Source organism: Paroedura picta, chromosome 3 (genome assembly GCF_049243985.1).
Source record: "Paroedura picta isolate Pp20150507F chromosome 3, Ppicta_v3.0, whole genome shotgun sequence".
Taxonomy (NCBI): domain Eukaryota; kingdom Metazoa; phylum Chordata; class Lepidosauria; order Squamata; family Gekkonidae; genus Paroedura; species Paroedura picta.
In genome coordinates, this window is record NC_135371.1 from 173,311,420 (window position 1) to 173,339,362 (window position 27,943).

At 54.2% G+C, this 27,943-nt stretch overlaps 3 protein-coding genes across 5 annotated transcripts in view; all 3 read right to left on the reverse strand.

The window, feature by feature from the left end:
* Nucleotides 1–2,822, reverse strand: part of ARHGAP4 (Rho GTPase activating protein 4) — a 48,001-nt gene extending 45,179 nt beyond the window's left edge. For both annotated transcript variants that reach the window (XM_077329688.1, XM_077329687.1), the window contains exon 1: nt 2,498–2,822. In XM_077329688.1, the coding sequence (XP_077185803.1) occupies nt 2,498–2,807 (310 nt within the window). In that variant the 5' untranslated portion in view covers nt 2,808–2,822. The remainder of the gene's footprint in view (nt 1–2,497) is intronic.
* Nucleotides 2,823–8,576: 5,754 nt separating this feature from the next.
* LOC143833627 (U8 snoRNA-decapping enzyme-like) lies at nt 8,577–13,668 on the reverse strand. The gene is made up of 3 exons (XM_077329689.1): nt 13,459–13,668; nt 11,093–11,365; nt 8,577–9,366 (listed from the first exon to the last, which is right to left on the reverse strand). Exons 1-3 carry the CDS (start codon nt 13,597–13,599, stop codon nt 9,142–9,144), a joined length of 639 nt encoding a protein of 212 aa, XP_077185804.1. The 5' UTR covers nt 13,600–13,668; the 3' UTR covers nt 8,577–9,141.
* A 3,481-nt stretch (nt 13,669–17,149) lies between these two features.
* Nucleotides 17,150–27,905, reverse strand: NAA10 (N-alpha-acetyltransferase 10, NatA catalytic subunit). Of its 2 annotated transcripts, XM_077329690.1 has the most exons (8): nt 27,730–27,905; nt 25,284–25,382; nt 23,455–23,513; nt 20,951–20,996; nt 20,101–20,216; nt 19,953–19,997; nt 18,442–18,526; nt 17,150–17,478 (listed from the first exon to the last, which is right to left on the reverse strand). In XM_077329690.1, exons 1-8 carry the CDS (start codon nt 27,748–27,750, stop codon nt 17,227–17,229), a joined length of 723 nt encoding a protein of 240 aa, XP_077185805.1. In that variant the 5' UTR covers nt 27,751–27,905; the 3' UTR covers nt 17,150–17,226. The 2 variants fall into 2 exon arrangements, with proteins under 2 accessions (XP_077185805.1, XP_077185806.1); XM_077329691.1 differs by lacking the exon at nt 25,284–25,382 and having other exon boundaries at nt 27,730–27,831.
* Between the last annotated feature and the right edge of the window lie 38 nt (nt 27,906–27,943).

Genomic DNA, 27,943 nt, shown 5'->3' on the forward strand with positions numbered 1-27,943 from the left:
TACAGATAGAAGGAAATACTACTCGGCACAGAGAGTAATTAAAATGTGGAATTCGCTGCCCGAGGACATAGTGAGGGCCACTGGAATAAGCAATCTGAAAAGGGGATGAGAGAGATTCATGGTGGATCAGCCTCTCAATGGCTACTAGCCCTGGCGACTGAGAGGAACCTCCACATTCAGAGGCACTAAGCCTTTGAATCCCTGCACAGGTGACAACAATAGGGAAGGCGAACTCCATGCCCTGTTGCTGGCCCAGCCAAGGAACTCGTTGGTCACTGTGTGAGGCAGGCTGCTGGTCCTGATGGATCAGTGTTCTGATCCAGCAGGGCTCTTCTGAGGTTCCTATGAAGGCCCCTGTGTGAGACGGGATGCTGGTCTAGATGGACCCCTGGTCTGACCCAGCAGGGCTCTTCTGAGGTTCTTAGGAAGGCCTCAGCCTCTCTGTCCTGTTTTTGGCCCTTCAGAGGAACTGGATGGCCTCTGTGTGAAACAAGAGGCTGGACTAGATGGACCTCTGGTCTGATCCAGCAGGGCTCTCCTGATGTTCTTAGGAAGGCCTCGGCCTCCCTGCCCTGTGGATGGCCCTGCGGAGGAACTGGCTGGCCCCTGGGTGAGACGGGAGGCTGGACTGGAGGGACCCTCCCTGGTCTGACCCAGCAGGGCTCTTCTGAGGGTCTTCTCAGGGGAAGGCCTCGGCCTCTCTGCCCTGTGGATGGCCCTGCGGAGGAACTGGCTGGCCCCTGGGTGAGACGGGAGGCTGGACTGGAGGGACCCTCCCTGGCCTGACCCAGCAGGGCTCTTCTGAGGGTCTTCTCAGAGGAAGGCCTCGGCCTCTCTGCCCTGTGGCTGGCCCTGCAGAGGACCTGGCTGGCCCCTGGGTGAGACGGGAGGCTGGACTGGAGGGACCCTCCCTGGTCTGACCCAGCAGGGCTCTTCTGAGGGTCTTCTCAGGGGAAGGCCTCGGCCTCTCTGCCCTGTGGATGGCCCTGCGGAGGAACTGGCTGGCCCCTGGGTGAGACGGGAGGCTGGACTGGAGGGACCCTCCCTGGTCTGACCCAGCAGGGCTCTTCTGAGGGTCTTCTCAGGGGAAGGCCTCGGCCTCTCTGCCCTGTGGCTGGCCCTGCAGAGGAACTGGCTGGCCCCTGGGTGAGACGGGAGGCTGGACAAGGGGGATCCTCCTTGGTCTGACCCAGCAGGGCTCTTCTGAGGTTCCTATGAAGGCCCCTGAGTGAGGCAGGAGGCTGGTCTAGATGGACCTCTGGTCTGATCCAGCAGGGCTCTTCTGATGTTCTTAGGAAGGCCTCGGCCTCTCTGTCCTGTTTTTGGCCCACCAGAGGAACTGGTTGGCCCCTGTGTGAGGCGGGATGCTAGATGGACCCTCCCTGGCCTGACCCAGCAGGGCTCTTCTGAGGTTCTCATGAGCCACAGCTGGTCTGAGTAGCAGACAAGTATGGCCTGGGCAGAAGTCAACACCTCCTGGCGACACATTCTGGTTTCCACCAGGGCCTGCAACCTGACCCCTCCCCCTGGCACAACCCATGACCCCCCTGCCTAGCTCTGGCTCATTTCAGCTCCAGGCGTCTTCAACTTGGACTTTTGCCTCCATCGCCGAAACATCCGCCAGCGGGGTTAAGGCCAGGTGAGCTGAAATCTAGGCCCGCTGCGGCCTCCCGGCGGCATCCGACAGCCACCTGCCCCTCCGGGGGAAGGAAGCCAACCGTTGGGTACCGGAGGGCAAAGATCGGTATCGCCGCCCGGCTGCTCCGAGCAGAGAGGAAGTCGCAGGACCGGAACCCGCGAGGGGATGTTGCATCAAGCCCAACTGCTCTGCAGCGGAGGGTGTCTTCACAGGGGAAGTGCAAACGCCTGCCGCTGGCCTTCTATGCATTTTGTCCTTTTCTTTGCAGCAGAGGTGCCAGGATGGCCGGCTTCTCCCCCCCCCCCCCACGCTGACACAGCTCCTCTCTGTCTGCGTCTCTGTCTCTCTCTCTGTCTCAGCCTGCCTCTCGCCCCCTCTCTCGGCTGGGAGCTGGAAGGAGACCCTCCATCGCCACCGCCGCCGCCGCGCCCCCCACCCCCTTCCCACTCCCCAGCCTGCAAGATCTGGGTCACATTTTGTCTCGCTTTCAGGCGACGCGGAAAAGAGGGCGGGGGGGAGGCAGGCGAAGCGGTGCAGGCGGCGGCGTTGGGCGAGGGGGAGCACCTAGGGGTGGGGGGCTCAAGCTAGTGGGTGGTGGGGGCTCCAGCCAGGCCTCGGAGCAGAGAGGCTGCGACACACACATCCACACACACACACACACATACCCACGGCCAGGCACACACAAGCACCCACACCTGCGGCTGCCCGGGCGGCTGGATCCCCCTCCCCACGCCCATTTCCCCCATTGGCTCCAGCACCATTGCAGCTGCGCCCCCCCCCCGCTTCCCTCCCCTCGCTTCCCTCCCCCCCGTGGCCTGCTTCCCGGCCCTACCTAGCCTACCTGGCCGCCCCGCTTACCTTTCACCTGCGTCTCGTACTCGGCCAGGCTGCCCCGCTCGCGCCGCGCCCTCCCCGGCGCGCTCATCTCGCCCGCTGGCCAAAAGGTGCGCCCGGCCGGGATGCGGCGCGCCCGCCGCGTTGCGCTCCCGGAGCCCAGGCCACACCCCCCGCCCCGCCCGGCCACGCCCCCTCGCCCGAGCGCCGCCGCTGCCGCCGCCTCCCCCCGCCGTGCCACGAGGTGCCACCCTCCGGGCGAGCCTTTTCCCGGCGACGGCGCGGGTTCACACGTGCGCGGGGGGTGCGGGACGGCAGACGCGTGTCCGGCCATGCCGCGCTGCAATTGACAAGCGCGCTTCCCGCCGGAGCCTCGTGGTCGGCAGCGGCGCTTTGCTCAAGCGGAACGGGGGAACGATACGCGTGTCCTTGGCGCTCCGACTGCCTTTTCCGGGCTAGAGTCGCGGCAGGGGCTGCCGAGCGTTCCCACGTGCGTGTCGTCCCCGGGCGCGGTCCGCCTCGAGAGCGGGGCCGGCGTGGGGAAGCGCCTTTCGGGCGACCGCGGGGCTGCCTCTGGGAGCAGATTCCCTCGCGAACCCGGGAGAGGGGAGGAAAACTCGGTCCATTCCCACGTGCAAATTATCCCGCACGGATCGGGCAAGGGGATGTCCGACGGCCAAAAGGCTCCCTACCTAACCCAAGGGCAATGTGTGCTTTTTCCTGGTGCACAGAAAGGAGCCGCGTCTACTGTGTTGGAGAACCAGAATCCCCATTCAGATGGCTTAGGCAGTCACCTTCTCATCGTGGCCTACCTCCCTGGATTGTTGTGAGGATGCTGTGGAGGAGGGAATAAGGATCTAAATGAAGCAACAGTGGCTTCCCGCTTCGTCTGAGGCTGGAAATCCCTCTCTTCTGTCCTACCTGATTTTTCCACCCATGCCGCTCTTTACTTACTCAATCCAACAATAGCTATGCTCTTCTGCATCTGGACTCTTGGTCCCTCGCACCCTGCAGAGCGGGCCAATCCAAGACACATGGGATTCATTTTATCCACTGAATTTCTATCCCCATTCCTCCCCAATCGGAACCCAAGTGGCTGCCTGCCACCTTCTCCTCATAGCACCCAGCCTGCGAGGTAGGCCAGGCAGAGAGCATGTGATCGTCCCACAATCACTCAGCCTGCTTGTGTGGCCGAGTGATTCACACCTGGGTCATCCGGCCCCTGTTCGAATACGCCAATCACTACTGAGCCATCTACTGAAAACCCAAAGGCAGTTCTAAAAAAGGAAGCACTGGCGCCCCTTTCGTTTTGACCTTGGGCTAGTCACAGTCCTGTTAAGCGTGGTTCTCAGAAATAAATTTTCTCAGAGCTCTCTCAGCCTCACCCACCTCACAGGGTGTCTGTTGTGGGGAGAGGAAGGGAAGGCAACTATAAGCCACTTTGAGACTCCTACAGGCATTGAGAAGCAGGATATCAAACCCTCCTTAAAGAGTTAGCACAAAACCAACTCCCGCCAGAGAATCTGCTTTCCTCCGAGCCGCGGAAAAAGAGGGACTTCCCACAGCAGGAAACGGCTTCGCTTAAAATTCCACACCCTGTAGCTGGCTCAGCAGAGCCGAGGTGCCCCCCCCTCGAGTTGCCCCCCCCCCGCCCACTCCCGCGAAGCCAAACGGGCGTCTTCCAGCCAGGACTGTCCGCAAAAACCACCCCTGTCGAATTATATATAGGTGACTTTATTTATACACGGCCGGGCGCATAGGAGAACCATTCAGAGCATATTTTTGCACAGCTCAGTAGACGGAGGGCTGGGGGGGGGGGTTGTGCAGTGCCGTCTGCAGCAGGGACCTGAAGACGCAGGGGAGGGCAACCAAGAAGAGCACTGCTGACCCCAGGAGGAAGCAAAATGAGGAAGGAGTGGAGGGAGGGATGGAAGGAAGAAGGGAGGGAGAGGAGCGTAAGGGACTGGGTGCATGCATGCCCTGCCCCCTCGCCTGCCTATGACCCCCCCCCCCCGAGAACTGCAATGGCATGCAGGGAGACCCACATGAAAACCACTGGGGCTTGTGAGCATTGGCACCTGTTGGATGGTGGGGAGGTGCTTAGTGGAAGAGCCGCTGCCTTTCATGCAGAAGGTCCCCGGTTCAATCCCCAGTGGCATCTCCAGGTGAAAGGACCAGGCAGGAGGGGATGGGAAAGACCTTGGCCTGAGACCCTGGCTCAGTGGCAGAGCCTCTGCTTGGCAGGCAGGAGGTACCAGGTTCAATCCCTGGCATCTCCAGTTAGAAGGACCAGGCAGGAGGGGATGGGAAAGACCTTGACCTGAGACCCTGGCTCAGTGGCAGAGCCTCTGCTTGGCAGGCAGGAGGTCCCAGGTTCAATCCCCTGCATCTCCAGTTAGAAGGACCAGGCAGGAGGGGATGGGAAAGACCTTGGCCTGAGACCCTGGCTCAGTGGCAGAGCCTCTACTTGGCAGGCAGAAAGTCCCAGGTTCAATCCCTGGCATCTCCAGTTAGAAGGACCAGGCAGGAGGGGATGGGAAAGACCTTGGCCTGAGACCCTGGCTCAGTGGCAGAGCCTCTGCTTGGCAGGCAGGAGGTCCCAGGTTCAATCCCCAGCATCTCCAGTTAGAAGGACCAGGCAGGAGGGGATGGGAAAGACCTTGTCCTGAGACCCTGGCTCAGTGGCAGAGCCTCTGCTTGGCAGGCAGGAGGTCCCAGGTTCAATCCCCGGCATCTCCAGTTAGAAGGACCAGGCAGGAGGGGATGGGAAAGACCTTGGCCTGAGACCCTGGATCAGTGGCAGAGCCTCTGCTTGGCAGGCAGAAGGTCCCAGGTTCAATCCCCGGCATCTCCAGTGAAAAGGACCAGGCAGGAGGGGATGGGAAAGGTCTTGGCCTGAGACCCTGGCTCAGTGGCAGAGCCTCTGCTTAGCAGGCAGGAAGTCCCAGGTTCAATCCCCAGCATCTCCAGTTAGAAGGACCAGGCAGGAGGGGATGGGAGAGACCTTGGCCTGAGACCCTGGCTCAGTGGCAGCGCCTCTGCTCGGCAGGCAGAAGGTCCCAGGTTCAATCCCCGGCATCTCCAATTAAAAGGACCAGGCAGGAGGGGAGGGGAAAGAGCTTGGCCTGAGATCCTGGCTCAGTGGCAGAGCCTCTGCTTGGCAGGCAGAAGGGCCAAGGTTCAATCCCCGGCATCTCCAGTTAAAAGGACCAGGCAGGAGGGGATGGGAGAGACCTTGGCCTGAGACCCTGGCTCAGTGGCAGCGCCTCTGCTCGGCAGGCAGAAGGTCCCAGGTTCAATCCCCGGCATCTCCAGTTAGAAGGACCAGGCAGGAGGGGAGGGGAAAGAGCTTGGCCTGAGATCCTGGCTCAGTGGCAGAGCCTCTGCTTGGCAGACAGAAGGTCCCAGGTTCAATCCCGGCATCTCCGGTTAGAAGGACCAGGTAGGAGGGGATGGGAAAGACCTTGGCCTGAGACCCTGGCTCAGTGGCAGAGCCTCTGCTTGGCAGGCAGAAGGTCCCAGGTTCAATCCCCGGCATCTCCAGGTAAAAGGACCAGGCAGGAGGGGATGGGAAAGACCTTGACCTGAGACCCTGGCTCAGTGGCAGAGCCTCTGCTTGGCCCAGGTTCAGTCCCCGGAATATTCAGGTAAAAGGACCAGGCTGCAGATAAGACCAGGTTCTCAAGAAATTTGTGTTCCATGATCAGAATCAAATCTGTACTGGTATGGTACAATCACAGTGCATATTAGGAGTCCCCAACCATGCTGAGGCTGAAATTTTAACCACTTGTTTGTGACCTTAAACGGCCACCACAGGAAGTATAACCAAACCTCAAATGGCTGCTACAGGAGGTGAAGCTCAATAGAATATTTCTCTCCTCACACCTGTTGAGCGAAAGGAAATACCAACAGGAAAGGGAACCACACATGGACCAAGGACCTTTCCACACCCGTTATATGTAGAGAAATCCTTACCTTAGGCCAGCAGTTCTCAACCTTACCTTCGCGGTGACCCCAACTTGGCGGTGGCTGGTGTGGTGGTGGTGGCGCCATGCGCAGTGCGCGGGTAGCATGCACATGTGCATAACAATTGAGGCAGCGTGGAGGAGGCCATTTGCATGGCTCTGTCGCAGACGCCTCTACTGGCCGCCGGGGAAGGGGCCAGGAGACCCCAATTTGGGTCCTGACCCTAAGGTTGAGAAGGTAGTCGTTACATTCTGACTGCTCCACATGTCACCCACATCCAGCGTCCAGGCAGCAACCTAAAAAGCGCGAGCTACAGGAGAGCAACCAGCAGGCCACCAGCCAAAGAAATGTGTGGAGGTGAAGAAGCGCTACGTCCACCTCGAATGTCCCAACCTTCCTCTTGCCTCCCTCTCCTGAGGACAGGATTTTTTTTAAGCAAGTTGCCTGGAGCAACAAATATATGTACAAGCGTGCAGGCAAAGCCAAAAATTATTTTCCCCCAAAGTTGTCACACAACGCATGCCTCTCTAAAGTCCTCCCTCAAAAAAAAATTAGCAGTGTGATCTTTTTGTAAAGTATCAAGACTCGTGATTCCATAAGGGGTGGCGCAATAAAAAAAACACGTATGCATCTATGATGATTAGATCAACAGAGAAGTGTTGAATTTTTTAAAAAATTAGCCAGCATCGCAGCCCCTTTCAAACATGGAGAAAGGGGATTGGTTGTCAGGCTTGATTGACAGGCAGAAGAAAGTCGTGCATTAAGCACATTGCTCTCTTCCACCATTTCCAGCAGGCAGCGTGAAGTGTAAGGAGCGCAAAAAGGCGGCAGACGGAAGTGAGACAGCAAGGAGGTGCAGGAGGCACAATAATATTTAGCGCTACGCTAAATGGTGTAACGCTATTTTTTTCAATGTGCGGAAGTACCCCAAGTATTTACCGGTCTTCCTCCAGTGGAAAACCATTTCATGTGAATGAAGGCAGCCAATAACCAGCCCTGCCTTACCACAACCCCCACCCACTTTCAGCAGGTGCCCATGGGCACCATGTTGGGGAACCCTGGCAAAAATGCAGCTTTTGCCCATAGATCACTTCCTCCTAGAACCATCGAGTTGGAAGGCCACCGAGTCCTTCGATACAGGATAAGCCTAAAGCATCCCTGATGTGTTTGTCCAGCCGCTGCTGGAAAACCACCCACAAGGGGGAGCTTACCACCTCCCCAGGCCACTGATTCCAAAAATAAACTATTCTTACTGCAAATAAATCCTATTAAGTCAGAACCTTTCCACCTGTAATTTAAAACCATTATTGCGAGTCCAATCCTTTGAGGTCCACAGGAAGAACCCCCCCCCCCCCCCGCTCTCCTCTAAGTTACAGTCCCTTGAATACTTCAACCTCCTTTTTTCTGCAGTCTTTCCTTGCAGGGTTTGGTCTCCAGACCCCTGATCCTCCTCGTGCGTTCGTCCTCCCTCACTGTATCCAAATCCTTTTCGATGTGAGGCCTCCAGAAGAAGAAGAAGAAAGAAGAAGAAGAAAGAAGAAGGAAGAAGGAAGAGGAAGAAGAGTTGGTTCTTATATGCCGCTTTTCTCTACCCGAAGGAGTCTCAAAAAGGCTTACAACCACCTTCCCTTTCCTCTCCCCACAACAGACACCCTGTGAGGTGGGTGAGGCTGAGAGAGCCCTGATATCACTGCCCGGTCAGAACAGTTTAATCAGTGCTGTGGCGAGCCCAAGGTCACCCAGCTGGTTGCATGTGGGGGAGTGCAGAATCGAACCTGGCATGCCAGATTAGAAGTCCGCACTCCTAACCACTACACCAAACCGGCTCTCCAGTACGGCACAGTGTGGCTTGACCAGTACGGTGGAAGCGCAAGGTTGTGACAGCTTGTCAATTTGAACATTACACCTCTGTTGATATACCCCAAGACTGCATTAGCCTTTTTGGCCGCTGCATCACGCTGACTGCTCAGATTTCGCTTAAACATTTCCATTGCCCAGATGTCAAACTCGGTGCTCACCCACGCCGCATTGCGTCTGATCCCCATCCACCTGCTTTTCCAGGGTGTTCAGCTCGCATCGAATTCTCAGCCCTTGAGAGGGTGTTCAGATTCAAGCAATAAGGAGGCCAATCAGCAGATGGAAGCATACTTGGTTTATTATGCTCAAAAAACCGTAGGCGTCAAAAGTCAAGACACCAGAGTGGTTTGCTGCTTTACTAAAGAATTCTTGGCCTTCCAACGACACCCCGCAGGATACGCCCCACGCTCATGACAGCACACCTAAACTGGAAAGAGGCTAAGGGAAGCCGAGACAATCTTGTAGCCCCTTCCTGCACAAGCAGTGGGGTAGCAACCGGCTAGAGGGCAAGGCCCAACAGTGAAATATAAGGAATTATGGAGAGGTGGTCAACTGGGGCTCTGTATTAAGAATACAGCAATGCAGTTTGGAAATTAACTTGGGGGACACACGGAAGGTATACGTCAGAGAATGCGCCGATGTCAGGAAGCTACAGGAAACTCAAAGATAAAACCGTCTTCTCAACTTGGCATCACACTCTTAAAATCTCACAGGCACCAGTGCCATGAATAACATCAACGGACACACAGCCACCGAGAAGTTAAAATCCTTTTTCCATAGCCCCAGGGGGGGTTCACGTTCAAATGCGGCCCACCGAGGGATCGCTGGTTCTTCTGCGTGTCCGATTACAGCACCCTGGAAGAGGAGGTCCCAGCCGACGGCACGCACAGGCACTTCTGGGCCGCCACCACAGCTTTCTGAAGGTGCTCTCTCGGCACCAGCTCTAGAGTTTCCAAGGCATGAACCAACTGGTCTCGAGCGATGCTTACAAAATTGTTGTTCAGGAAAGCCGGGAGGCCTCCGACCCCATCGCGCAGGGTGTAGAGCGGGACGCGGACAAGGCCCATCGCCTGAAGCCACAGAGGAGCAGAATTCAGTCACCAGAGCCCACCCTGAACCTCCCCCCCCCAAAAAAAAATCCAATTTTTGATAGCGAAACTTTACTTCCTCGATACATCCTGTCGCTATTTCTGTTGGAGGAAGAGCCAGGAAGGTTTGCTCACCTTTTTTTTTCTTCTTATATAGGACCTCTCTTCATCTATCCCCTTACCTGGATTTAAGAGTCGTAGCAAGTTAACTTTTTTGAAGTTAACCTGTTCGCAGTAAGCTAAATGTCCCTACGTGAATATATCATCTGAGATGTGCTTCTATTTTTGAAAGTAAAATTTCTTTCTCTTGCTATCCTCGAAGTCGGGTCATCTTTGTCATTTGTTGGAACAGATCAGAGGATACTGCATCAACCTTCTATGCTTCCAAGTCAAATTATTATTATTTTTTTACATTTAATCCAATACTTTCATGATAGGTTCCAGAGTGGTATGAATTCTGCACATGCAAAGGAAAGAGTGGAAGGACATTCTGACCCAAAACACAGAAATTTGGGTAGGGAGAGGGTTCTTGACCTCATGAAGTCTCTTGGAAACTTACAGGTTAATTTTTGGTGGGTGAAAAGGGGATGGCAAAGAATTCCAGTCAAGCCTCACCTTTGCGTTTGGTCCTCCTCGGGACTGGCAGGACCAAAGCAAATTTTTAAAAATAGTAAAATAAAGCTGGCCAATTCAATTTCTTTGGCTTTTGATACAAACCTGAGAAAAATGGGCAAATGGGGTTGGATTATTGGCCCGGAAGTGATGTCAGTTGGCCACACCTCCCAGCCACGCCCCCCCCAGAACTTATACAAGTGGAAGTGACATCACCACCCCTGTTAATTGACAGGTTTGAGGAGAACTGAGGCGAAAAGATACGGGGTGTTTTAAGGCGGGAGTAGGTGTGCAGATTCCACTCCCTCCTAGGCAGAGGAAACCCCAGAGAACTCACACACTTGGGGGGGGGGGCATGGAAGTAGCTGGTTTCCTAGCTTGTGACCCATTCAGGCAGTGGGGGGGGGGGGGAGGAATGCCACAGACCCCCTCTGGAGCTCTCCTGCAGACCCCTGGCATGTGTACGTTTTGCACTAAATACGGTTGAACGGAATAAGAAAACAGGAAAACAAAAAAGATAATTCGGAAGGCACTGATGTGCTTTCTCGTAATTTTTTCAACAGGCTGAGAAACCGGGTGCAGGACGTCGGTAAGCACAGATTTCTGAACCGTCCAGGGCAGCGGTAGTCAAACCGCGGCCCTCCAGAGGTCCACGGACTACAATTCCCATGAGCCCCTGCCAGCATTCGCTGGCAGGGGCTTGTGGGAATTGTAGTCCATGGACCTCTGGAGGAACACAGGTTGACTACCCCTGGTCTACGACAGCAGTATCAAACTGCGGCCCTCCAGATGACTCATGGGAATTGTAGTCCATGGACCTCTGGAGGAACACAGGTTGACTACCCCTGGTCTACGACAGCAGTATCAAACTGCGGCCCTCCAGATGACTCATGGGAATTGTAGTCCATGGACCTCTGGAGGACCACAGGTTGACTCCCCCTGGTCTAGGGCAGCAGTAGTCAAACTGCGGCCCTCCAGATGACTCATGGGAATTGTAGTCCATGGACCTCTGGAGGACCACAGGTTGACTCCCCCTGGTCTAGGGCACCGTTCACCCAGGCCTGGACAATCCTCCCGCCTCCTCCTCCATCCCCACCTCCAAACCGTGATCCTTCGCGTGCGTAGCGTGGTCCTCGATGGTCCGCAGCTGCTCCAGGCTGAGTCGCTTGGCATAGAAGTGCGCCACCACCCGCTGCGGCTTCTCAGAGGCGTGGGAGCTCACGTGGTCGCCCTCATCGACATGCAGGAAGGCAACGCCTGGACCCAGCTCTTCCCGGAGCTCCCGGTTCAAGCCCGCTTCCAGGGAGGCATCCTGAGGGTCCACAAAACCACCCGGGAATCCCAGGCGTCCATCAAACCTCATCTGCATCTAGAAAGGAAGGGAAGAGCGTCGGCATGGTCCGTACTGCAGGGTTTCCCATTCAGGAAGCTCCGTCCTACTGAACCAGACCCCTGGAACTCCATTGCCAGCTCAGACCGGCAGGAGCTCTCCAGGGTCTTGGGAACAAGTCTTTCACATCACCAATGGGGAGGACAGGACCTGGGATTGGCTGCATGGCAGACCTCTCCAGCTAAAAGGGCCAGGCAGGAGGGGAGGGGAAAGACCTTGGCTTGAGACCCTGGCTCAGTGGCAGAGCCTCTGCTTGGCAGGCAGAAGGTCCCAGGTTCAATCCCCGGCATCTCCAGTTAAAAGGACCAGGCAGGAGGGGATGGGGAAGACCTTGGCCTGAGACCCTGGCTCAGTGGCAGAGCCTCTGCTTGGCAGGCAGAAGGTCCCAGGTTCAATCCCCGGCATCTCCAGCTAAAAGGACCAGGCAGGAGGGGATGGGAAAGAAGAAGAAGAAGAGTTGGTTCTTATATGCCGCTTTTCCCTACCCGAAGGAGGCTCAAAGCGGCTTACAGTCGCCTTCCCATTCCTCTCCCCACAACAGACACCCTGTGGGGTGGGTGAGGCTGAGAGAGCCCTGATATCACTGCTCGGTCAGAACAGTTTTATCAGTGCCGTGGCGAGCCCAAGGTCACCCAGCTGGTTGCATGTGGGGGAGTGCAGAATCGAACCCGGCATGCCAGATTAGAAGTCCGCACTCCTAACCATTACACCAAACAAGAAAGACCTTGACCACAGACCCCTGGCTCAGTGGCAGAGCCTCTGCTTGGCTTGCAGGAGGTCCCAGGTTCAATCCCCGGCATCTCCAGCTAAAAGGACCAGGCTCATGAGGGGATGGGGAAGACCTTGGCCTGAGACCCTGGGTCTGATTCAGTAACAGGCAGATCCATGTGTTCCAGTGTTAATAAACTAAAGCTTAATCCCAACAAGATTGATGGGCTACTATGAGCCAGCATGGCGTAGTCAAATTGTGGCCCTCCAGATGTTCATGGACTACAATTCCCAGGAGCCCCTGCCAGCGAATGCTGGCAGGGGGCTCCTGGGAATTGTAGTCCATGGACATCTGGAGGGCCACAGTTTGACTACCCCTGGCGTAATGAATAAGAGTGATGGTGTCTAAACTGGAGAACCAGTTTTGATTCCCCAAACATGCACCTACTTTGGGTGAGTCACAGTCCTGTTAGAGCTGTTCTCATATCAGTTCTCTCAGAGCTCTCTCAGGCCCACCTACCTCACAGGAAAGGAAGCAGCCATATTTCTGTCTACACTAGTTTCCAATTTAAAGACCTTTCTGAGCAACTACTGGAAGATGCAAGAGGATTAAAAAGGAATATCCTACAGGGGGGTACTGGAGTTGTGCAACAGGCAGATTTAGATTAGCAATATTCTGGCCTGTTTCATATCATCTCCTTCTGATTGGCTCGGAGACTTCCTGCTCCTTTGAGCACATTCCCTTCTCCTTTCCCTTGAGAACAACAGTTAGACAGTTAGGACAGCTCTCTCTCTCTTCTTTACACCATTGTTTGTCTTTTCAATAAAGCCAATTGTTCCCGGAGCAGCAGAACGAAGTCCAGCCACACCTTGAAGACTAACAAAGTTTTATTTCAGGTATAAGCTGCCATGCAAGCGCATTTCTCCAAATACAATGAAATGGAAATGACCCATCCAAACACAGAGGCAGAACAGTAAGTTAGCAAACAGCATAAGGAAGTTTTTTAACGGATTCAGGGCCTGTTTATTCCAGTTTGGCCCTCCTTATGCTATACGCCACGGGTGGCCAAGCTGCGGCTCTGCAGGTGCCCATAGACTACACGCGAGGGCTCATGGGAATTGTAGTCCATGGGCACCTGCAGGACGACAGCTCGACCAGCCCGCTATATGCTAATTGACGACTCACCCTCTACCTACACTACGGACTAGCACATTACAATGGCTCTGAAGAAGGGCGCGCTCGTCTTAAAGAATCCACCGGACTCAAGTTTTGCTCTCCATTAATTTTTGATAATTGGGGGTGGAGAAAGCCCCCTCCCCTCCCGCGCCCCCCAGGGCTCCCCGCCCCCGGACTCCTCGCTCACCAGCACCGCGAATCGCAGCGGGATCTTCCCGAAGAGGCGATGCGGGCAGGGCGCGTAGAGGAGGGCGTGGCAGGCGTGCCTCCACTGGGGGGGCCCGAGGAGCAGCGCCTCCTCCCGGGGCAGAGGACGTGGCCCCGACATGGCTCTGGTCGCAGCGCTTGTCCAGCTCCTCTCGCCCCTCGCCCCATTCACAAACTGCGGCCGCGCAGCTGATCAAGCGGCTTATAAATACGCGGACACGCCTATCTCTCCGGGGCCAATCAGCGCGCCGCCCGCCGCCAATCAGAGGCCGGCAGGAAAGTCTCGTAGAACGTCGAGACATTTCAGCGGCACGATTGATGCCGGCGGGCGGGGGGGTCGGCGCCTGCGCGGCTCGAGCTCGACTTTCCCAGCAGAGGGGAGGGAAACAAGTCCTCTGCCAACATACGGTTGCCAACCCCCCAGGCGATATCTGGAGATCTCCCGGAATTTCTGTTTGTTTGCCAGGCTTCACACATCGCTCGTTCATTTCAAACACTTTGTCAGCCGGTCTTCGTGAATCACTTTTTAAATGTCAAACACTGGTTTATTCTAAATATTCATTTTCTCTACTTTTGGAGAAAATGGCTCCATTGAAAGGTGGACTGGAAAGCATTACACCCGACAGAACCTCTTTCCTTCCCTAAACTGCATCGTCCCTGGGCTCTGCTCTCCAAAAATCTGGGTTATTTCTCCTAGGGTTGCCAACTTCCAGGTGACAGCTGGGCATCTCCTGGGATTAATTGAGATCCGTTCTGATAGAGAAAACGCCTACTCAGAAGGGTGAACTCTCTAGCATTGTAGTGTAGAGAAAAACTTGTTGGGTCTCTCCAGGTGCTCCTGGACTCAGCGCTATTTCAAGACTGCCCCTTACGGAACATAGAATGCTAAAAGACCATTTTACCTTCTGGACCGAATAACTTCTGGTGTGCGTCATATTTTACTATTCCTTCACATTTTAAAAAATACAACTTCCTTTTATATCAGGAATGGCCCAACTGTGGCCCTCCAGATGTCCATGGGCTACAATTACCATGAGCCCCTGCAGGGGCTCATGGTAATTGTAGTCCATGGACATCTGAAGGGCCACAGTTTAACCACCCCTGCTTCATGTACTAAAAGCATTCATTCAAGGTATTATTTTACAGGGAGGAGAAGGTGAAAATGTCTGATATCCATGCCCTTGGGCCACCTTCAAGACAATGGAATTTATTGCAGCGTAAACGTTTATGAGTTGAGACCTGCCTGGCCGGAAGCATTCCCAGTTTGCAGAGTTAAGTATCCCCAAAACCATCCACTGCAGAAGTGGGCGGGGAGTTGTGAACAAGGAGACACCAGAAGGCTCCACTCCCCAAATCGATGACTGTCACAGAGCAGAGGCATTTGGCTACAGCTGCCGGACAACCTTTTAGGGAGCGATCTGTGTTTTAATTGCAAAGACGTCCCCAAGGCATATTCTCCCACCCCCAAATTACATTCTCCCCCCCTTGCTTCTCTGTTCCGGAGACATCTATGAAATATGTATTTTCCAGGAGTCCATTTTATTAAACGTTTTCTCCGGAGTTAGTATTGGGACGGGAGGGTCCACATTAGCTATGCAGAGGCTGTTTGTCTCTGGCCTTGAGAACGCTATGGGGTTGTCAAGAGTCAGTTTTCTCCACCAATAATGCAGTGTTAAGAGCGCTTATGTTATCTACCTCCCACTCCTGTACTAGATTTCGGGGGGGGGGTGTTTGGGGTTAGTGGCTTGCAGACTGCCGTGGTTTGTAAAAGATTTTTAGGAGTCTGTTAATGTATAAGGATGGATGTCCAGAATTATTTTAATGGGGTTTTAATGGGGCTTTTAATATGGACAATTGTAACCCGCCACCAGCCAGTTTGAGAGTGGCGGGCAATAAGTCTAAGTAATAAATAAAATCCCCTTTTCCTTCAGACCTTGGTTGGGGGCGGAGAGCCCTCTTAGGGCAGGAGAGGGAAAAGGGAGAATGGACTCCATGCACCCAAACTCAGATGCCCCAGTTTTCCCAGTAAAACCCTTGCTGCTTGCCTCAGCAGAATATTTATGAAACTGAAAGCAAGTTCTGCTGCAGGAGAAAGCCCACCTTTGTGGGAGAACCTCCAACCTCAGGGCTAGCAAAGTTCTCAAAACCCACCCCCATGACGGACGGATCAAAACTTGCGCATTTCCACCGATGTGTAGAACGGAGGGGGTCAACTTTTTCTAGCACGGTCCCGGTTCACGTGGCCAGGAGTCACTTCCTGCACACATCGAAAAGCAGCGTGTCAGGGGAACCGATCTCTCCAATGTGGAGAGATGCGTTGAGGGTTCTTTTTCCTGGGGAAGTGCTGAAATATTTTAAAAGCGCATGAAGTTATAAGCAACACCGGAAGAATACGGTTTGAGAATAGGGGCAGATTGAGAGGGGGTTCTGGCTCCCCCTGGTGGCAATTGGGAGTGGTGGCAAGTTCACACCCAAGGCCGGAGACCTTCAGAGGTCGCTTTCCCTTGCTTGCCTCTGCACAGCAACCCTAGCCTTCCTTGATGCTGTCCTGTCCACAGGCTACCCAGGGCCAACACTACTTAGTTTCCAAGGTCAGATGAGATCAGGCCAGCCTGGGTCAACCACAAGGGTGGTTTGTCATTGCCTACCTCTGCACAGAAACCCTGGCCTTCCTTGATGCTCTCCTACCCATATGTTACTGCTCAGTTTCCAAGATCAGAAGAGATCGGGCTAACCTGGGCCCTCCAAGTCAAGGCAAGAGATGAACCGAGGTGGTCTGCCGTTGCCTGCCTCTGCGGAACAACCCCGGACCTCCTTGGTGGGCTCCCACCTACGGAGTCAACATGGCCATCCCTGCTTAGCTTCTGAGATCTGATGAGATTTCACTGGTCTGGGCCACCGAGAGCAGGCTGGCTCCTTCGGAGAGGGAAGCTATATCAACCCCTGCCCATCCCATCCCAGTTTATGACTCCTGAAAGCAAGAACAAACAGAAGAGAATTTCACAGTCAACATCCTCAAGCTTATCCCCTTCCTCTGTCTGCAGCAGTAGAAAAGAACAAGAGTTCTGGAGCACCTCAAGGACCGACAGAATTGATGGCGGTAGAAAAGAGCAAGAGCCTGAAAAACCAACAAAACTTGTGTTCGGATAGAAGTGTTCATGAGTCCCAGCTCACTTCTCCAGATACATTTAGAAGGAGAGTCTATCTGTCCTGTCTTGTGGAGTGATTTCAGATGACAAATGACATTCGCAGGTGTGGCTGGCTTGGGTGGGATGTGTAGAGGGGAGGTAGAAGAAATCAGTACTGGGCACGAGACAGGAAACCAAGATCTCGATTCAGTCCTGGAGGATGCCTTGGCTTGAGCTGCATTATCAGTTGCAATGCATCTGCCTCTCCTCTAATCTCCCTTTGACGTTATTTTGTGAGACTCTTAGGTCGGTAACTTAATGTTCCGGAAAGCTTAAATGTCCCCCCGTTGGTTTCTGACTCCCCAAAGCTCCTCCCTTGCCACAAATTCTGTTAAGATTTGAAGGTGCTCCTAATCTCTGGCTTTTTTCTACAGTCACCTTTGAGCCTACACAAGAGAGTCCCTGAGCATTCTTTCCACGCACAAGCCAGCTGAAGTGACACACATGCTCTTTCACGCACACACACACAAGCACACACTGAGCTTCTGGATCTGGAAGTTTTATTGCCAATCCCTCCGGCATGACCCAACCACCCCTCTGGGGAACGCAGGCATCCCGGCCTAGGAGGCGGAGTCGGAGGCCTCTGAGCTGTCCTTGACGTCTGTGCTCTCCGTGGCCTCGCTGACCTCGCTGACGTCCTTGCTGTCGCCGCTGTCCTCCGCCCCAGGCCCGCTGCCCACCCCAGCCCCCGGGCATTTCTCGTCCCGGCAGCATTCCCCAGTATGGTTGGCCTTGTGGTCGCTGCCTTTGTTCTCGATGGAGCCCAGCACGGAATGCTTGCTCTTCTCCTTCAGCTCCAGCTGCCTCCTCAGCTGCAAGGGGAAAAGGGGAAAAGGGGAAAAGGCTCGTTGAGTTGTTTTGATTGAGGAGGTGGTTCCTGTTGCAGGGAGCTCGTTCTGCCAGGGCTGAAGGCCCTTGCCCCCCCGAGGCTTGGCCTTCACCAGGGACACGGCCTTTCCAGTCCTGGCCCCAGCTCAGTGGGATGAGCTCCCAGTAGGCCTCCACGCCCTTCAGGAGCTTTCACTGAAGGGCCTGCAAAATGGTGCTCTTCTGCCAGATATTCAGTTAAGGGCAATGATTTATAGCAGGGGTAGTCAACCTGTGGTCCTCCAGATGTTCATGGACCACAATTCCCATGAGCCCCTGCCAGCATTCACTGACCCTCAGTGGGGTCCAAGGCCACAGAGTCCCCCCTCCCAAGCAGCCCTTTCCTCCAGGGGAACTGATCTCTGCAGTCTGGAGAGGAGCTGGAATTCCAGGGGATCTCCAGGCCCCACCTGGAGGCTGGCATCCCTGACCCTCAGTGGGGTCCAATGCCACAGAGTCCCCCCTCCCAAGCAGCCCTTTCCTCCAGGGGAACTGATCTCTGCAGTCTGGAGAGGAGCTGGAATTCCGGGGGATCCCCAGGCCCCACCTGGAGGCTGGCATCCCTGACCCTCAGTGGGGTCCAAGGCCACGGAGTCCCCCCTCCCAAGCAGCCCTTTTCTCCAGGGGAACTGATCTCTGCAGTCTGGAGAGGAGCTGGAATTCCGGGGGATCCCCAGGCCCCACCTGGAGGCTGGCATCCCAATGACTGCTCTCACCAGGTCCAATTCAGACGCAACATAGGTTTGTCTCCAACAAAGCCACGTAAAGGTGGGTCAACCAATTAGTGTGGAAGCTCTGCAGATCTTTAAATTGCGGATGTAATTCCCCTGGGAGCCAGCGATGAGTCTGGATATTTTCCCCACTGCTGAGGAGGTGTCCCCAAGGTCATCTACCCGGCCCAGCCTCACCTCCTCTGCCATCTGGGTCAAGTCCCGCTTCATGGCGTAAGCGTCTTCCCCATCAGCGTAGTATTTCGGCTCCACCTCGCTGATCCTGCGGGAGGGAAGGAACAGGGAAGCGAACGTCCCTCAAAAGCCACTGCAGCTCAGTTAAGCTGGCTCGCCTGAAGCTTGCTCTGGAACGGAACCTGCTGCATTTCTGCCAAACATGAGGTGGCCTTCAGCTTGCAGGGGCTCATGGTAATTGTAGTCCATGGATTTCTGGAGAACTGACATTTGGCCAGCCCTAAACTGACCCTGTTTATGCCAGTTTGGTCCCTGCATCTGTGAAATGCCTTTTCTTATGCCACACATTAATTTGCTGTTCCCCCTCTAGCTGTATGCATGGCCTGGCAAATTCCTGTTCTATGTACCTGGAGATGTGCACAAGCACATGAAAGCTTACACCTCTCCATCTTTGGAGATTTTTAAGCAGAGGCTGGAGAGCTATCTGACAGAGAGGCTGATTCGGTGAAGGCTCAAGGGGTTGGCAGGTGACAGTGGATGAGCGAGAGGGTTGGGAGTGTCCTGCACCGTGCAGGGGGTTGGACTAGATGACCCAGGAGGTCCCTTCCAACTCTAGGATTCTACCTTGAATAAAACCAAGTTGGTCTTAAAGGTGCCGCTGGAGTCAAATTTTGTTCCAGTTTCAATCGTTAGGTTTTTGGCCTGCTCACGTGGAATTGTTAAAGGAATATATTAAATGCAAGATGGCCTGGAATATACGACCGGGAGAAAAGTGGGACGTTAATATTTGAAATAAAAGAAAAAGCTATATGCTGTAGCAGCCATCTCCATCCAAGCCCATGTTAAATGCCACAGGTGACTGCACTGGGGCATACAGGGGGGGGGGCTCATCTAGACATGGTATTGAGGTCACTGTGGATGGGCAGTTATTGGTGAATTTCCTGCATTCCGCAGGGTCCCTTCCAACTCTATGATTCTAAATAAATGCGACCTTGCTACATCACCTTGAAGCCATGTAGGCATGTCAGAAGCTAGTTTGTCGGAAAAACTCTATGGTAGAATCAGCTTCGGCCCAAAAGAAGAAGAAAAAGAAGAAGAGTTTGTTCTTATATGCCGCTTTTCCCTACCTGAAGGAGGCTCAAAGCGGCTTACAGTCACCTTCCCATTCCCAGACTGTTCATCCCCTGTCCCCCCCCCCCCCCCCCAATATCACCAACATGTCTTCTTTGCTTCCAGGTGACATAAAAACGTCATGTTAGGCAAAATCCGAATTCATTTCCTTAGGAGCTATAACAGAAACATGACTCCCATGCAATTATATCTTTACCAGAGAAGAGATATCCCATTTGTTTCTGATGCCACAGGGGACTGTGAATCCTACAGAGGGATTTTGCAGAGAGGCAGAAAGTGGTTCCTTGAACCCCAGGTCCCCATCCTTCTGCTATACATAAACCACCCTGAGCCTTAGGGGAAGGTGGTATATAAATTATTATAATAAAATAATAGCCACTTACTGGAAATTGAGAGTGTTGGAGTATAGGTGCAGAGCAGCCCGGTTACTGCAAGAGAAGAGGAGAAATTAGGACATTTCTGTTCTGGGAAGGCTGCCCACCCCCCACCTCCCCACCCCCCGCCTGCCTCTGCCCCAGGGAGGGGGCTCACCTCTTCCGCACGTGCAAGGAGACGTATTTGGCGCTGAAGTTCTCTATCATGGCTCGCGAAGCCTGGTCCATCAGCTTCTGAGCCAGGCCCAAGCGTCGGTGGGAGCGCTTGACCGCCTAGCCGAGGTCAAAGGAGAGAGGGGGCCGTGTGGGTCACTTACCCAGAAACAGGACTTGCTCGCTAACGGAAGCTTTCGTGGTGTTTGAACTTGCAGCCCCCTGGAGTTTCCTATCTTCCAGGATGGGCCCCTTCGGCCCTGCACCATCCTTGTGGAAATCAGAGTGCGCATTGGTGTGCCAGTACCTCATCAGTCCTCGGGATATCTCATCCCACCTTCTGAGAGGCTAGACCAGGCGACCTCAATGTGGCACCCCAGGGTGCTGTGATGCCTGTTAACACCTTTCCTGACTCCCTCCGAGCATTTTTAGAAAGTGGCTAGGGGCATGTAGAGCTTCTGCCAGCAGGGCTGTGGATTGGCCACAAAGGTTTTGGCCACAGCTGCCACCAAGGCACAAGGAACCTCAGGCTGTGACGGAAGGTAAGCTGCAGCAGCCGTTTGACAGCTGACTCCACCTCTTGTGGCAGCCATTTTTGCGGCTGACTCCACCTCTCGTGGCAGCCATTTTGCAGCTGACTCCACCTCTTGCGGCAGCCATTTTGCAGCTGACTCCACCTCTTGTGCCAGCCATTTTGTACCTGTGCCCACCACCGTGTGTGGCGCAGGCTTAAAAAGGGATGGACCACTAGGCTAGATGCTAAGACAAGACCTCCAGCCCCCCACAATCCACTGCTCTTGACCCGCCCTGGGGCTGGACTGCTAACAAAAGGAAAAGAGCCAAGGAGGCATTACCAGGGACGTGATGTGTCCGTGGGGGACGTCGTCGGGGTCTTCTTCCCTAAAGCAGAAGTTAAGAGGTCAGCTCAGCCCCACAAACGCCCACCCCTGAAAAATGAACCCAACACATTGTTATACTGCCCTCCTCTCCCAAGGAGCCCAGAGTGACATGGGTAAGCTTCCCCCTCCTCTATTTTATCTCCCCAACAACCCTGAGAGGTAGACCGTCCCCGAAGACGCTCCACGACAAAACATAAATCGGAACCAGAGTCTGCTGCAAGGTAGGTCAGGGATTGTGCCTGGAGAGAATATTAACCTGCTTAATGGGCCACGTTGCAGAATCCACAGCTGAGTCGTGTTTTGCACCGCAGATGTAGCACTGCTCGCGTGTCAGAAATTTAGCAAGCAACCCAGTGTTACAGGCATAGCCAGAAATATAAAGAAATGCCAGCTTCCCTACAAAGATCCTAGGCACAGAGGTGGCTAAACTGAGGCTCTTCAGATGTCCCTGGACTACAATTCCCATGAGCCTCTGTCAAAGATCTGGAGTCAATTTGGCCACCTCTGGCGGGGTGGCCAAACTGCAGCTCTCCAGGTGTTCATGGACTACAATTCTGATGAAGCTCCGCTGGCAGGGGCTCATGGGAATTGTAGTCCATGGACATCTGGAGGACCACAGGTTGACTACCCCTGCATTACGGCACATCTAACCATCCTGCTGCTGTAAACATAGATAGCAACAAAGTTCTGGGCTTTTTCCCTCCCAAGTTCTTTTCCCATTAACCCCCAAAGAAATGCATCCTGCAGGGGGTTGGACTAGATGACCCTGGAGGGCCCTTCCAACTTTATGATTAGAGTATCTCCGGGCTTTCTCAAGGGCGTGCCTAATCCTGAATCAGGCCTGAGCAGTGTCGTGCAGAGCACAGGACAATCCGTTGGCCTGCCTACAAAACAGGAGATGTTGACCACTGGCCTCATCTAGCACTTCTGACATTCTTGGCACATGGCTGAAAGTGTAAGGCCAGTTGGCTGCTAAATTCTTGGCACGAGAGAAAATAGGAATGAGCAGGAGGGGCTGATGGCAAAATAACCAGCTGTGGAAGAGGCGGATAGACGGTCGGACTTGGAATTCTCCTGCAGACTCTAAAAGATGTGTTTTTCCAAGACTCCCTTCCAAGAGAAATTGCAAAAAAGAAAAACTGCTTCATTCATTCGTCCCTTCCAACCATTTCTGCACACAGTGGACTCTGTGTCGGCTAGGAATACGTTACAGCTAACAGCGGGTTCCTTAATATTTTGCTCCGGCACGTTAAAAAAGAAAAAAAACAACAACCACATAGTTTTAACCACATCCTGAAGGGGTTAGTGCCTCTCTAGGACAAAGAAGGAGATTGTAGCTCCTTCTGAGATTCAAGCATTTTGTGGTCAGGACGGCAGCCCAGGGGAAGGCCTCTGAGTCAACGCAAAATATTAATACCTTGAATGCACCCAGTGTTGGACATCTAAAGCCATTTAATATATTGAATGATTTAAGCCTAAACTTTTCCAAAACAAAGCTTAGAATGCCAGGCACGTGGCGACCGCTGGCCAGAATCCACTGATGTCTGTGGAGCACCACTAACAGCAGACCTGGACACAGCACCTTTGTGTACAGCTGCATGCACACTTTGACATGAGAACCAGGGAGTCTTGGAATACCATCAGCATAGGGAGGGGCCACGGCTGAGTGGCAGAGCCTCTGCTTGAACTACAGAAGGTCCCAGGTTCAATCCCCAGCAGCATCTCAAGCTAGAAGGACCAGGTAGGAGGGGATGGGAAAGACCTTGGCCTGAGACCCTGACTCAGGGGCAGAGCCTCTGCTTGGCATGCAGGGGGTCCCAGGTTCAATCCCCGGCATCTCCAGCTAGAAGGACCAGGTAGGAGGGGATGGGAAAGACCTTGGCCTGAGACCCTGGCTCAGTGGCAGAACCTCTGCTTGGCAGGCAGGAGGTCCCAGGTTCAATCCCCGGCATCTCCAGTTAAAAGGACCAGGCAGGAGGGGATGGGAAAGACCTTGGCCTGAGACCCTGGCTCAGTGGCAGAACCTCTGCTTGGCATGCAGAAGGTTCCAGGTTCAATCCCCGGCATCTCTGGTTGAAACACCCTGACCTGAGACCCTGGAAGGCCAACCACAGGGCAGAGAGACCAGGTTATGGGATTTAGGATCCACAGGCCTCTAACTGTGAGGTTTAGCAGTCTTCTTTTCTAACTGGAAAAGTCTCCTGCTCTTCCTCCTACGGAAGCGGCTCCAACCACCTCTTCATCTCCGTCGTCCTCCTCGGTACTTTTCCCCGCTCCACAAAATCGCTTTCCCAGCAAGGCACCGTTTTCTCCTTTCTTGCCACAGCAGTAAGTTCTCAGAACCTGATGCCCCCTAACCCCGTTCCCATGCAAGAGATTCCCGCCGATAAGAGAGAGAAATTGCTAAGGGTCCCCCGGGAATACGAAAGCCACTCAGTCGGGTCTCTTTGCGTACTCACATCTTAGCCAGCACGTAGCCCACGATCTTGCCATTCTCGTCCTCTGCTATGTAGGAGAGCTGCCAGGCGGGAAAGAAAGCGGTTAGCGGCACAGAGATGGACCGGAGAGCGATTGAAAGCCATCGATGTGGGAGGCAAGAGAGGTTCAGAGGTGGCTGGTCGTTGCCTGCCTCCGCAGAGCAACCCCAGATTTCCTTGTTGGCCCCCCTTCCAAATACTAGCCAGGGCTGACCCCGCTTAACTTCCATGACCTGGTGAGATGAGGCTATCATGGGCCATGCAGGTAAGGGCCTGGCTTTCTGTAGCCTATGTACAAAACAACAGTATTATTGTCTGCAGCCTGAAGTGGTACGGCCCAGGCCCCGTTTTCGTGAGCCCCTCTTTCACAGTTGTAGCCAGCTGAAGAGCTGGGGCTAAACACCCTCTCCAGTCCCCCGCCTTGACTCTTTCCAGAGCAGGGACCAGTCTGTCAGCTGGCACCGAGCCCTACAAGAAAAGGCACAGCAGCGTCTGGATGGCTGCCGATGAATCATCGCGACCTGCAGAACCTGCCCCGTCGCTTCGCAGGCAGCAGGACCAAAACAACACCGGGAGAGGCCCGCAGGATGAGTGCCCAGGTGCGGGCTGCGGGGAGAGCAAAGCTCTGATCCGCCCAACTTCCTCTTTGCCTACTGGAGACTCCGAAGTCAAAGGTGGCCTGTGGAGAAGGGCAGGCACCTCTGACCTGTGGTTTCAGAAAGAGCGCCGTGGCTTCTTTGAGGAACTCAGGAAATGACTCAGCCTGATATCCCTAAAGCCCTGTTCAGGAAGAGATGCAAGGACGAAGCCTGTGGCATTTTTGGAATTCCAGCACAGAGTGGGGGGGAGGCACCCAAATGGCTGCCACTGGAGGCGGAGCCAGCCACCCATGCAGTTTGGTGTAGTGGTTAGGAGTGCGGACTTCTAATCTGGCATGCCGGGTTCGATTCCCCACTCCCCCACATGCAGCCAGCTGGGTGACCTTGGGCTCTCCATGGCACTGATAAAACTGTTCTGACCGGGCAGTGATATCAGGGCTCTCTCAGCCTCTCCCACCCCACAGGGTGTCTGTTGTGGGGAGAGGAATGGGAAGGCGACTGTAAGCCGCTTTGAGCCTCCTTCGGGTAGGGAAAAGCGGCATATAAGAACCAACTCTCCTTCTTCTATATCCCACTTTCTCCTTTGCCAAGGACCCTTCTCCTCTCCCACATTTTATCTTCACTGCAACCTTCTGAGCTGGATTCAAGTAGATAGCCGTGTCGGTCTGAAGAAGCCCAATAAAACAAAATCAGAGTCCAGTGGCACATTTAAGACCAACAAAGATCTATTCAAGGTGTGAACTTTCGACTGCAGGCACTCTGGCCCAAGGTTCCCCGACGGGCTTTTGGAATACGGGCGAGGATTCGAACCTGGATCATCCAGATCACAACCAGACACTCTTAATCACTATACCAGGGGTGGATGAACTTTTGCCCTCCAGAGGCCCATGACTACAACTCCCATAAGCCCCTGCCAGCACTGCCAGGGGCTCATGGGAACTGTAGTCCACAGTTTGGTCACCCCTGCACTACACCATATGGACACTCCAAGACCCTTGCTTTGTGGTGGCAGCTGCTGCCAAAGCGATGTTTAAAAGAAAATCCGCACAGCCAATCAAATGTCTAATGTCCAATCAGCAGCACTGCTAAGCAAAATCCCCGCCCACTTTTAAAAACCCTAGGCAAGCACCAGGAATGGGGTCAGTGTGTGCCACGGCACCATGTTGGGGACCCCTGCAAGGCAGAAATATCTGTGTGACGACGGTTGGTCACCTGTGGCCAGGAGAGTCCGTGGTAGAAGTAGTACTTCATCTGGTAGTTCTCCGGCAAGCAGAGGAGGTTACAGTGCTGCATGTTCATCAGGTCCTCGGGCTGGCGGAGGGACAGAGAAGAAAAGCAGAGTTGGAGCGGGCTGAGAAGCCACGGTTGGATCACCTCTCTGGAAGGTCCCACCCCCAGCTCTTAAAAGGGCTGTGTGGGATTGTTTTGTTCAGAGGCCCCAGAAGGTCACCCCGGAACCACTGTTAACATTAATGCAAGAATTTTCATCTAACCGTTAGGAGGGACTTCCTGAGTCTGTTAGAATAGCGATCCCCAACCTGTGGGCCGCGGACCACATATGGTCCTTCGACTAATTGGAGGTGGGCCCCGAAGGACGCCTTCTCCCCCCCCCCGGCCCTTTACTTGATCCCCCCCGGCCCTTTACAACACACTTCGGGTGTCCTTGTCTCCCATCACTCCCAGATGGGACCATCTCGTTGCAGAGAAACAAGCTCAGGGTTCCCACTGATTTGTCATTGTCACGAGTGAAAATTTCCATGAAAATAAAATGTTCCTTATGCCCATTGTTGTGGCGTGTCTGTATCTTATTTTGAAGGGACGTTTAAACATTACCATAGCGATCAGACAGCGTTAGGGCAGTGGTTGAGAGTAGAAGAGTAAACTACCCCCCCCCACCGGGCCTCAGTAAAAGGCGTTGAGTGGTCCCCAGTGATAAAAAGGTTGGGGACCATTGTGTTAGAACACTTCCCCAGCAGAACAGGCGTCCTTCCTTTGGAGGTTTTTAACCTCCATCTCGCGGCCATGCAGAGTCTGAGAAGTTCAGCAAATCGGGAGAGGGAGAGCAGCAGGGGATCAGCCAGTGCTCCTCTCTCCTAGCCCTTCCTTACATCTCTGGGAGAATCCCAGTTGCCACTTTGAGGACCAGAGGGAGCTTTCTGGCCCAGGGATCCTGGAGGTTTCTGTCCCTTCTTCTGGGCACAGAGCAGGAGTCACTGAGGGACCAGAGAGGTAGCTATGAATTTCCTGCATTGTGCAGGCAGTTGTACAAGACGACCGCTGGGGGTCCCTTCATGCTCTCTGTACTCAGTCCCCCGGAACACGATATGGATTTTGCGAATACAGACCAAAGACTCTATTATTGCAAGAACGCTGCATGTATTTTCAAGACTCATTCATCACTGTACAAATAAGATTTGTGTTTGAACACTGAGGACATTCCTTTGAAAACGTGATTTAACAGAAAACGTTATGGCGAGTGAATCTACCGCAAAGAAGGAGGAATTGATTCTTACATGCTGCTTTTTCTCTGCCCAAAGGAGTCTCAAAGCAGCTGACATTCGCCTTCCCTTTCCTCTCCCCACAACAGGTGAGGCTGAGAGAGCCCTGATCACCCAGCTGGTTGCATGTGGGGGAGCAAGGAATCAAACGCGGCTCACCAGATTAGAAGTCTGCACTCCTCACCACTACACCAAACTGGCTCTCTCAGAACCAAACTGGAAGAATCTTCTGATGAACTGCCTGTAGCCTCTCTCTGACAGTTTCTCTACCTCCTGGAGATCCCCCAAACCCATGGCGGGCCACAATCTATTACCCTGTTTGTGAAGTTCCCTAATTTCAGTTGCTGCCCATCCGTTTGATGTTCATCATCCCTTCTAAATTTGCGTCCAACAGCACCTTTTAAGGCAACAACGATGTATTCAAGGTGTGAGCTTTCGTGCACATGGACTCTTCCTCAGACACTATGTCTCCTGTTCATATTGTTATATATATTTTATCTGTACTAGTCCTACCGTCCCATTTGCCCAGCCCCGAAACGTCGCAGTGAAGGGCGGTCTAAAAACCAGAGGAATGAAATCAATATAAAATAAACTAACTCGCAGCTGATCTGCAGATGGCTGCAGACCAGTTGCCCCAAAGCAAACAAAAGCTTGCAAGGCCCACCCTACTAGGCCCCCTCCCCAACTTCCAGCTCAAATCATCCAGGAATCTCCCCCACCCTGGAGTTGGCAACCATATGCTGGGGGGTCCAAGGAAGAGCAACTGCCCTCGAAAGCTCACGCCTCACCCAAATCTTTGTTGATCCTAATGGTGCCCTTCGAGTCAATTTCTGCGACCCCCTTGAACATGCCCTGGGCTGGTCAGTTTCATGCAAGAAGGCCATATATTGGGCAGGGGGCAGCTGAGGGCTTCCAAAGACCCGGGGTCGGCCCCTGGTGTTGGCCCGAGAGAGGGTCTTTGGAAACAGCCAAGTCACACCCAATCCCCCCATGTTGCATAGGGAGGGCTCAGCAGAGGGGCTGGCTCGGGGAAAGAAAGGCACGCGGCCCTCTCCATCCCATGCAATGCACATTTTCCACTGCTTCCTGCCCCGTTCCCCCGCCCCAGGCCCGTTCAAAGCCTCCCCGTCCCTCCCGCCAGCGGTCCCCGGGATTCGAACCCGCGCATTGCGGATGTTCATGGCGGCGGCGGCGCTGGGGTCCGCAGCGGCCCTCCTCTCGGCTCACGCGACGGCTCGAAGGCTCGGCAGAGGGGCGGGGCCCGGCGCGCGGCTGTCTCCACGCCGCAGCCAATGGCCGCGCAGGAATGACGCGGCGTCCCGTCCAATCCCAGTAGAGCCCTTCGCATTTCTTCCACCTGTCATCGTGGGCAAA